Below are 10,534 nucleotides of genomic sequence, written 5' to 3'. Positions count from 1 at the left end.
AGCCCCTGTGCCGCGGGGTGGGTAGCGCAAGCGCCGGTGCCGTGTCCGGCATCGCTGCGGTGGAGGTTCGGGGTTTCCTCATCGCGCCTTGGTCTCATCCCTTGGCGTGGCGGGGGTGTGGTGCTGCCAGCCCTATCGTGCTGGGGCTGACTCCGGTGACTGCTGGTGTGCCACTCTGGTATTGAAGCTCTTGCTGCTCCTACGGGCTTCTTCCCTCCATTGATTTGCTCTAAAAGCCCTTTGTTTACTGGTACTTCAATTAGCAGCAGCTTTACCCTGTCTGAAGACAAGCTGTGCTGTGGGAACCTCTCCCTCCCTGCTCCCCAGCTAATTAGTCATTGATTTCTCTGCAGACCTTTGTCCTCCTCAAGCACCCCTTGATGGTCTGTCAGCCCTGCAGATGACCTGCCCAGGTCCCTGCTTCTCCTGGGTGTAAAACCGCTCCTTAACCCTCTTACCCATCAGCAAGTTGTGCCTGCCCGGCTTTCTGCTCCTTCTGGCTTTTGGGTGTCACCTCTGCCTTCCAATGGCTCCCACCTCCGGGAGCCCGTGGGTGATGCCTCCTGCCTTGTGTGCGGTGGCAATGGGGCTGGCCTGCCCTGGGTGCGAGGCTGGTGGTGGCTGGAGCATGGAGGAGCACATGGTGATGGGCAGGTCCCTCCACTGGCCTCTGTCAATGGCAACCTGGTGGTGGGGAGCGACCGGGCCCCCGAGCACCGCTCGGCTGGGCTATGCTGGTGAGCAGGAGGGAGGGGGTTCATGTCCTCAGGCTGCAGAGAGGCTGATAATAACACAAATTATTCCAAGCACTCATTGCCGGTGCAGTCGGTACTGACTGTGGTCTGATGTGCCCTTCAGCATCCACTGGAGATCAGGTCTTGTATCTTCTGGTTACAAACCCGCAGCGGTAATGAGGAGGAGGATGCTTTGCCCTGCCATGCCTTGGAGGTGATCTCCCGTGTCGCTCTGCCATGAGGGATGAGCTCACGCTGTGAGCTTTCTTCTTTTAGAGCTGCTTTCCTTTTAAAGGTGGCACATACTTATTTTGAGCTTCAAACGCGATGACTTTGTTTCCATGCATTTGCACGCTTAACCCTTAGGTTGCTACTTCCAGTTTCCTCCCAGCTGGCATTTTGCAGCACTGTTCCCACCGCTGGCAAGTCATCAGCCATGGGGTGTCCCGAGGGGTCCTGGTGTCCCCAGCAGAGCCATGGCAGCCCAGGTGGTGGAACTGTGACTCTGCTTTTTAGCTCTGTGGAGGGGACATGGCTGGAGAGGGGGAGAGGGCTCCAAACCCAGGTCTATCAGGGGAGTAATTTAAAATAACCTTGAGAAATTGAAGAAACAGCCTGAAAACGCAGGATGCAATTCCAGGTGGGCGAGCATAAGTGCTGCAGTTGGGCAGGAGTAATCAGCGCTTCCAGGGGAGCCGCTTTGCCGGCGGTACCGCGGTCACGGCGGCTCGTGAACGGGGCAGGAATAAGGGTCACACTGTGGGGAATAAAACAAACTTTGTGCAAACTTGGAGTGGCGATGGCTGCTGTGGAGATACAGAGCGACCTGCTCGACCCGTCTGCCGTGGACAGAGCGATGTGCTGCGTGGCGATGTGGTGGGAGATGTCGGTGGTGGGGCTCTCCCTGGAGCGCCCCAGCACCTGGTGGTGTCTGGCGTGAAGGGGGGAACCAGGTGCTCCCAGACCTCATCCACCCCTCGGGATTTGATGTTTCGGACATCAGCTTGAAGTTCCCTTTGGTGACTCAGATGTTGCCCTGGTGCAACAGGGCACCTTGCCCAAGCTGGGGGATCCCTGTGTGCCCCCACTTTGGCTGGTCCCCGGCCTCTCCTGTCCTGCCGCATCCTGCAGCCATGCACGCATGCCCCAGGAGGAGAGAAGGTGCCTGGTCCCCTGGTCAGCCCCTGCGGTGCCAGGCAAGGGTGAGGACACGGTGTGTGATCCAGGGCGCTGTGGGGCTGCCCCAGGGGCTGGTGCCCCTTGGCGAGAGCTCCTCTCCCCCGGCCGAGTCCCCATCAGCCGCCCTCATCTCCCTGGGTATTTTTAGAAGCAAAGTGCTGTTTAATTGTGAAAAGGCGAAAGGCGGCCGCGGGAGGGGAAGCCAGGCGGCAGTGATAGGGCAGCTCCTTCCGCAGATTGTGCCAGCATGGCCCCAACTGCTGGGGCTGGCCACCTCCGGGGGCTCAGCGCTGGGCCCCCGTCCCATCCCAGTCCCTGCTGGCAGCCTCTGCCGGTCCCAGAGCTCATGCCATGACCCTCTGCGCACAGGGCCAGTGGGGCACAGTGGATGGCCCGGGGGTCCTCACCGCTGCGAGTACCCCCGTCCCTTTCACTCCCCCAGACACCACGGCTGAGTTGTGCCCACCCCGGCGGGGACTGGGGGGGTTGGGGGGAGCCAGCGTTCCTTGGGCTCCGGCTCCCAGGCGCCAGTGGCTGTTTTTAGCCGAGTGAAAGTCCGATGTTTTGAGATTTTCTATTTTGAGCCTCAAAGCTGGAGAAGTGGAGCGGCCCCTGACCCCCGGGTGCCTGTGTGGAGCGGGGCTGGGAGCCGGGCAGGGCGGGCGTGGGGCGGCTGCTGCCCCCAGGGCGATGTGGCTGCCCCCCAGGTCTTCGCCCCACAGTTGCCCCCATGGCCCCTCGCACCTCGGGCTGCTCTTCCCACGCAGCCCCATCTCCCACGCTCTCCCAAGGGAGGACGGCCTTTCTGCCACCGGGATGTCATTCCTCCTTTTCCGCCTGTAGCAAGATCCCGGTGAAGCCCCTGAGCAGGACTTGGGGTGTCCCACCTCATCCCCGCACCCCTCGTACCCCACCGTGGAGTACATATGTGCCCCCATGGAGCCCCCGTGACACGGCATGGCTACATGCTGTTGACACGCAGGGGGCAACCCTGGCAGAGAGGCACAGGGCTCAGGCTGGGCTGCTGTGGGGGCATGGCCAGCTCAGCCTGGTGACAATGATGCTGCTACATGGGGGATTTTGTGTCCCCCCCAGCACCCATGGGGTCCGTCCTCCCCTGCGCAAGAGGATGCTGTGTTTCACCTGGCAGCAGGGAGGACTGGTGCTCTCCAGAGCTACCACGGCTCGTTGTCAGCGCCAGCGGGTCACCCATGCTGCAGGCTGGGGTGACAATGGGTGCTGGAGATGGGTGCTGCTTGCTGGGCTCCCAGGAGGCAGACGCCAGCCCTGGGCACAGAATTTGGCCTCATTTTATTCAACCCCGCGTTTCCAAAAGTACCTCGAGGTGCACACCGGCACTGCTGTCCCGGGTCCGCGGTGGGTCTGGGCGCTGCCAGCGGCAAGCGGGGCTGGAGGCTGCGTCCCCGGTGTCCCAGCAGGACCCTACGTGCGGTGCTGGCAGGGGATGGCCAGGAGCCGTCGGAAGGCGGCGCGGAAGTCCCGGTTGAAGAGGGTGTAGATGAGGGGGTTGAGGCTGCTGTTGCAGTAGCCGATCCAGAAGAAGAAGCTGAAGAGGGGCTTGGAGACGCGGCAGCCCTCCCCACAGACAGCCCCCAGGCTGTAGGTGAAGAAGAAGGGGAACCAGCACAGCACGAAGGCCCCCATCACCACGGCCAGCACGACGGTGAAGCGCCGCTCCCGTGCCCGCACCAGCCGCCGGCGGCACAGCAACATGCTCTGGTTCTGGCTCCGGCGCCGCCAGCCCGGCATCCCGACCTCCGGCCCCTTCTTGCCGGTGCCAGCGGGGCACGGGGCGCGGGCGGCGAGGAGGGCTGCCGTCCGCCGGGCGGTGAGGTGGTAGATGCGGCAGTAGACGGCGACCATGACGAGGCAGGGGGCGAAGAAGGAGGCGGCGCAGGAGGCCAGCACGTACCACGTCTCCTGGCTCAGCTGGCATTCCCGGCTGCCTGGACGGGCCCGCAGGAGCGGTGGCAGTGCCACCAGGGCCGCCCCCGCCCAGACCGCCCCGATCATCCCCTTCACCCGCCCGGGGCTGCGGCGCAGGTTGAACCGTGCTGCCCGGGTGACAGCCCAGTAGCGGTCGAGGCTGATGGCGCAGAGATGCCCGATGGAGGCGGTGCAGAGCAGCACGTCCAGCGCCAGGTACAGGCTGCACCACACGCCACCGAAATACCAGTAGCCCATCACCTCGTTGGCCAGCGAGAAGGGCAGGACGAGGATGGCCACCAGGATGTCCGCCGAGGCCAAGGACACCAGGAAGAGGTTCTGTGGAGCCCGCAGGGCCCGGCTGGTGGAGATGGCCACCACCACCAGCGCGTTGCCCACCAGTGTGGCCAGCAGGACGGCCAGGGCGGCCAGCAGGATGAGCCCGGTGGCTGCGGGCGAGTGCGGGGCGCTGCCGGTGCCGCTGCCATTACCGGAGGTGTTGGGGAGGGCACGGGCTGGCTCCATGCTGTCCCAGCCCCTCAGGTGGACGAAGCCCCATGGGGCTGCCCCCCACCGCGCACCCTGCTCACCGGCCCTGACGCATCTCGTGGTGCAGCCCCGCCATCGCTGAGTCCCCGGGGGTTGTCCTGGCCACCACTGCTCCCGTACTGACCCGGTCTGGTGGCAAGGCGGAGATCGTCCCGGCTCGGTGGCCACCCGGCCAGGCACAAAGGGCAGCGGTGGTGCCAGGAGCCCCAGCGCGGCTCCCACGGCAGCCCCGGAGGCTCCGCTGGTCCCAGCCCGGGAGGAGGGCGGGCGGGAAGGAGGGAGGGACGGGCTGATATCGCTGGCAGAAGCCCAAGCATCTGCGGGCGGTGGGAGAAGTGGTTATTGCCAACACTTAAAGGGCTCCTGCCAGGGTCGCCGTGGCTGGTGGGCTCCTGCCACAGGTGTTGGGGTACCCGGCAGGCCAGGGACACTGCCTGACCATGCTGAGCTGACATCCCGCTGCGCCCCAGCCCGGCAGCACTGCAGCACCTCGCTGGCTGCCCCAGGCTGAGCCCGGTGCACCGACACATTGCTGTGGCACGCAGCGGTGCAGCATGGAGCCTGCCGGCTCGGCCCTCCGGGGATGAGGCGGGTGGAAGAAGCAGGTCCCTGTGGCACGTTGGTACAGGCTGGCTGCAAACCGCAGGATTTAGCTGCGGCATCATCAGCGAGTGCCCCCACTGCACCAGCAGCACATTTGGTGTGTCCCCAACACCGGGCCCCCATATGGGGACGAGGTGGTGTTTGGACACGGGGGAAAATGGTGGGCATCGGGCACCTGCCCTCGGGCAGGATTTGCAGGGGCAGGAGCCTCTGTGAAGAGACACACACCTGGGGCGCGGGCGCTCGGCATTTATTAGACACCAGCTGAGCGGGGATGGCAAAAACCGGGCGGCCACGAGAGCAGTGGCCCAGGCGTCTGGTGCCAGCTAGAGCCGGGTGGCACTGTGCAGGGGCGGGCGAGGGGAGCCCACCCGGATGGCGGGGCCAGGCACCTCCTCGGGGTAGGAGAGCGCGGGGTTGTCCAGCCCCAGCCTGGCCTTGTCACGGGGAGGGCCCTCGCGCTCCTCCCAGCCCTCAGGGCTGCGGCAGCGGTCGGTGCAGCAGAGGGTGGCCCGGGTGATGAGCCGGTCGAGGGGCTGCAGCGAGTGCATCCAGGCGGGGAGGAAGTCCCAGGTCTGCAGCCATTTGGGCAGGCGGCCGGGGCTGCGTGCCTGCAGCGCGTTCACCAGCCCCACGAAGAAGAGGAGGCTGAGGAAGGGCGCGCCCACCCCCACCAGCACCCGCCAGCCTGCCATGGAGATGCCGAAGATGAGGGAGGGCAGCAGGAGGAAGCAGACGATAAGGTACAGCACGGCAAACCAGCGGTACTTGGCCGTGCGCTCGCCCAGCGCCTTGGCCATGCGGATGGGCAGGCGGGTGAAGGGCAGCGGGTACCACAGCAGGATGCCAGAGATATTGAAGAAGAAGTGACAGAGGGCAATCTGCAGGGACGGCATCCCCATCAGGCCAAGCACGTGGGCTTCCCCCAGCCCCTGCCTTGCCCGGTGCCCCGCTCCAGCCCAGTCCTGGCCCCAGGATGCCCGTACCTGGAAGGAACTGGCCAGCTTGTCCCCGGGGCTGGCCAGGGCGGCGAGGATGGCGGTGGTGGTGGTGCCGATGTTGGAGCCCAGGGTCAGTGGGTAGGCACGCTCAATGCTGATGACCCCCAGGCCTGTGGGAGAGGCACCCCATCCCATCCCATCGCTCCTCACTAATGCCATTCCCACGCTCTCCCAAGGAGATATGGCTCCTCCTGCCCCTCTGAGCACTCAAGCACCCATGGGCCATCATGGGGGATGATCAGCACATGGCAGGGGACCAGAGGACCACCACTCACCGATCAGGGGTGTGATGGCCGAGGTGAAGACAGAGCTGCTCTGCACCACGAAGGTCATCCCGGCACCCACCACCATGGCGAAGTACCCAGTGAGCCAGCTGAACGGGTGTGGGAGGTCTGCCACGGCATGGCCATGGGCACGGACATGGACACGAGCGTGGACACATTAGCTGGGAGCAACCCAGAGCTCCTACATGGTGCTGGGGAGGGGGCTGGGGAGCCAGGCTCTGGGTATGGGGTCAGGCTGTGGGTATGGGGCCAGCCTGGTGGCTGGTGACTGGAATGGCTCAGGAAAGAGGATGTGGACACCAGGAGGTCTTGACAGCCATAAGCAGAGTGGGGATTGGGGGTAGGCAGGGGGCATGGGGGTCAGGTAGGGATGGGAGTTAGGGGCAGCCAGGGATGGGTCTGAGGATGGCAGGTGGGGATGTGGATGGGGACGGGTGGCCATGGGGCAGGCAGGGTCCCATCCCACTCATCCCATGGTGGTCCCCATCCCACTCACCAGTGTTGATCACCTTCTGGATGGCTTTGGCCACCTGCCCCTTGAGCAGGGAGTTGAGGATTTTGACCAGGAGGATGAGGCAGGTGCAGAGCACGATGAGGGAGCCGGCCAGCAGCACCAGCCCCACAGCCAGGTCGGGCAGCGGCGTGTCGGTGAAGAGATGCTCACCTGCCCCACAGCACGGCTGGGCGAGGGGCTGGGGCTGGCCCAGCCCTGCTCACAAACCTGCTTCCTCCAGACAGCCCCACACCCAGACCCCAGCCTAAACATCTCCCAGCCCTGCCCCACATCATGACTTCAGCCCCATGCCCAGCGGCTCTCCATCCCACATACAACTCCCCAGCCCTGCCTGCACCTCCCCAGCCCCATGCCCTGTGCCCCCCAGCCCTGCCCAAGCCCCCCACACCTACTCACACTTCTGCCTGGTGACGTTGTGGAGGCTCTCGATGCCCTTAGTGCTGCAGTGGCCAGGGGCCGTGCAGTTCAGGGGGGGCACAAGCCCCACAGCGGCCATCTGCAGGGAGAGGGTGGTCTGCAGCCAGCTCCACAGTGTCTTCAGCCAGCCTCTGCCCACCACTCACCCTCCGTGGAACTGTTTGATGGCCCCAGCAGGGCCACGGGCCCCTCACCTGTGGGGGTGCGGGGCCACACCAGACACGGATGAGGCTCCGGTTGCGCAGGCTCTCGTCCCCCGTTGCGATGCCCGTGATCACTGACTTGTCCAGCTGCAAAAACACACACGTTGGAGAGGGCCCTTCGGGGCTGACACAGCTTGGGGACACCTTCACTGGGATGGGGACACCACTGGCAGCCTGGGGACACTTCTATACAACCACCATCAGAGGGACACCAGTGCTGGGGACATCACCACCAACAGCGGGACAGCAATGCTGAGGGATCACCACCAGCCTGGGAACACCACTGCCAGCCTAGAGATACTTGGGCATGACCACCATCAAAGGGACACCAGTGCTGGGGACATTACCGCCAGCATGGGGAACACAAAAGCTGGGGAACCACCACCAGCCTGGGGATACCACCCTGGGGGACACCATGCTGAGGAGACCTGGATGATGAGCTTGGTGAAAGGCTCTGTGATGATCTTCAGCAGGTCGGGGGCATCCTTCCCACTGCGGATGTTGAAGGTGGCCACGACCAGGCGGGTGACGTGGTGCAGGTACCCGCTCACCACCTCCAGTGGCAGCAGCACCAGCACCGACAGCCAGTTGAAGCAGTCGTGGACTGTGGCACCGGCGAAGGCCCTGTGCGGAGGAGCCTGTAGGCATGGGGTGGTCCCCTGGGAGCAGCCCCCGGCCCCCCGAGTCCCCTCTGCCCTGACCAGCTCTCACCGTTTGAACTCACTGCGGTCACCAGCCTGCATGAGGGCCACAATGGTGTTGGTGACGGAGGTGCCGATGTTGGAGCCCATGATGATGGGGATGGCAGAGCGCACCTCCAGCACTGGGGGGGAGAAAGACCCACTAGCCCCACTTGGCCCAGCTCAGGGTGACTCCATCTGGCCACCCTGTCCCGCAGCCTCAGGTCCCCGGGAGCCCTGTGGGCACACTCACGCCCTGAGGAGACCATGCTGACAATGATGGAGGTGGAGGTGGAGGAGCTCTGCACCAGCACAGTTACCAGGATGCCCACCACCAGCCCGGCCACTGGGTTGGAGAGGATGGCGTTGTCCTTGAAGATGTCCCCGGCCACCTTTCCTGCAAGACAGCGTGAGCGGCAGCGTGCTGGTATGTTGGGTTCCACCAGCTGCCCAGGTGTCCCCGCCACCCTACCTCCGGCCAGCTGGAAGGCAGAGCTGAGCACGTCCAGGGAGCACACGAAGAGATACAGGAACCCGAACATCAGGGGCACCTTGAGAAGGGAGACACAGATGGACTGGACCCTGGCCCAGCACCCCAGCTCTGTGCAGGACAAGAGAGAGTGTTAAACACAGCCCATGGCACGGCTCCAGCTCCCCAGGCTCCTGCAGCCCTACACCATCCTCCCATGCCCCTGGCGGGACGGGGCTCGTGTCCCCAGCCGTGCCACCACTCCCTGGGTCCCCTCCATCTCCTCCCACCCTGGAGCGCCTTGTGCCAGTCGCCCCTGTTGCCCCTCGGCTCTGCCAATGGGGAGCTGAGGGTCTCCCCCGCCGGCAGGCAGCCCGCTGTGCTGGGGGTGCAGCTGGGGTGGCAGCGCGAGGATTGGCACCGCGGGGCAGCGGGGAAGAATTGCTGCCAGTCATGGGGACAAAGCTGGGGCTCTCCTGGTACCCCCTGTCCTGGCACCCCAGAGCCCCCCTGTGTGCCTCTGGCAGATCTCTGGGGTGCTCCCAAACCCGGGTGCTGTGTCCCCACCACCCGTGGGTCTCACCTGGCTTCTGCAGCTCATCCAAGCCCAGCCGGGGTCCCTGCCAGGGCAGCGCGTCCAGCTCGTACCGCTCCCTGCCCTCGCCCAGGCGCCCCGGGGAGCCGGGGCAGGGGAAGCCATGGTCAGGGCAAGGCACCGCGCTGACGGTGAAGGGGCAGGTGTGGGCACCCGGCAGCCGGTGCAGAGCTGGGGAGAGGGGGCACCCATGTTACAGCCCCATCCTCGCAGGGAACCCCCTGCAGAGGAGAGCCAGGCACCGCCTGGGCCAGGGTCTGGCCAGAAGCAGAGCTGAGCCCGGCGGGGCGAGGAAGAGGAGGAGGAGGAGGAGGGCTGGGGGCACCTACCTGGGGGGCTGGGGCAGTAGGTGAACTGGGGCCCGTGCACCACCCTTCCTCCCCGCACTGGGCAGCGGGGCAGGGATGGGCTCTCCCTCCGGTAGGGCAGCATCGCTCCTGATGAGGCTGCGCAGAGGTGGCTGCACGTCACCACGGTGGCTGGGACCACCGAGGAGCACCATCCCATCACCCGATGGTCCCCTGGACCTCTGGCTGCTGCCGTGACATCCCAGCGAGCTCGCGCAAGGGGACCAGGGGACATGGGGAGGGGATCCCTCCTGCCCAGAGCCCTGCTCACCTGGGGCTGGCCAGGCACTCAGGGCAGCACCGTGTCCACATGCCACATCCGCGCGTCCCTCCAGCAAAGTGGCCTGCAGGGCACCACGGCCCTTTATACGCACGCCAAGAGCAAAGTCTAAGGAGCCCCGCGTTGCCCCTCGCCTCCGCTCGCTGCTCACCTCCTCCCCAGAAATTCCTGCAGTTAATGGGTAACCCCGCAGCATCCCGTGTCAGCCGCGGCCCCGGGGCGGGATGGAGCACGCGCCCCTGGGGTACCGTGCCGCCGGCACATCCCGCCTCGCCTGCCTGAGGCTCGGCATTGCCCCTGGGCGTGATGCCGGAGCAGCCTCAGCTCTCCATCACTTGGCGCTGGGTGCTTCACCCTCTGCATGAGAGGAAGAGGAGGAGGAGGAGAAGGGCTCGGTGCTGGCGCTGCTGGGGTGTCCCAAACTGGAGGTGAGGCCACGCACACATCCACCATCCTTGAGGCCATTGAGCATCAGCCCCGAGGGCACCCGGCTCTGCCCAGGGCATGCGCCGTCCTCGCCGCCAGGGTGTTGGCGGTGGGTTACGTCAGCACCAGCGCGGTCCCTGCGTCCTGTCGCTGTGCTGATGGTGGCACGCGGCCCGGCTCAGCCCGTACCAACGCCTCAGCATGGAGCGGTCGTCAGCGCTGCGAGGACTGTGTGGGGCAGAGCCCACGTCTTCCCAGCACGTGCGATGCCGGGGTGGGCAGGAGCGAGGTGACACCAGTGCTGCT

The 10,534-nt window shown here is 65.4% G+C and overlaps 2 protein-coding genes across 4 annotated transcripts; both read right to left on the bottom strand.

Moving 5' to 3' along the window:
- Positions 1–721: 721 nt before the first annotated feature.
- Positions 722–4,658, bottom strand: LOC128916178 (alpha-2Da adrenergic receptor-like). 2 transcript variants are annotated; one of them, XR_008468867.1, is made up of 2 exons: positions 3,253–4,589; positions 722–1,491 (listed from the first exon to the last, which is right to left on the bottom strand). XR_008468867.1 is itself a non-coding variant. In XM_054217508.1 (1 exon), exon 1 carries the CDS (start codon positions 4,383–4,385, stop codon positions 3,357–3,359), a length of 1,029 nt encoding a protein of 342 aa, XP_054073483.1. In that variant the 5' UTR covers positions 4,386–4,658; the 3' UTR covers positions 3,208–3,356. The 2 variants fall into 2 exon arrangements, 1 of the variants encoding a protein (XP_054073483.1); XM_054217508.1 differs by lacking the exon at positions 722–1,491 and having other exon boundaries at positions 3,208–4,658.
- Positions 4,659–5,199: 541 nt separating this feature from the next.
- On the bottom strand, positions 5,200–9,998 carry SLC34A1 (solute carrier family 34 member 1). Of its 2 annotated transcripts, XM_054217358.1 has the most exons (13): positions 9,794–9,998; positions 9,505–9,621; positions 9,164–9,346; positions 8,584–8,712; positions 8,365–8,508; positions 8,143–8,254; positions 7,860–8,055; positions 7,423–7,518; positions 7,208–7,307; positions 6,794–6,961; positions 6,289–6,405; positions 5,999–6,123; positions 5,200–5,893 (listed from the first exon to the last, which is right to left on the bottom strand). In XM_054217358.1, exons 1-13 carry the CDS (start codon positions 9,996–9,998, stop codon positions 5,339–5,341), a joined length of 2,247 nt encoding a protein of 748 aa, XP_054073333.1. In that variant the 3' UTR covers positions 5,200–5,338. The 2 variants fall into 2 exon arrangements, with proteins under 2 accessions (XP_054073333.1, XP_054073334.1); XM_054217359.1 differs by lacking the exons at positions 9,505–9,621; positions 9,794–9,998 and having other exon boundaries at positions 8,584–8,662; positions 9,164–9,286.
- Between the last annotated feature and the right edge of the window lie 536 nt (positions 9,999–10,534).

Source organism: Rissa tridactyla, chromosome 11, assembly GCF_028500815.1.
Source record: "Rissa tridactyla isolate bRisTri1 chromosome 11, bRisTri1.patW.cur.20221130, whole genome shotgun sequence".
Lineage (NCBI taxonomy): Eukaryota > Metazoa > Chordata > Aves > Charadriiformes > Laridae > Rissa > Rissa tridactyla.
Note: the sequence above shows the minus strand (reverse complement) of the source record. Positions and strands in the feature narration are given on the sequence as shown.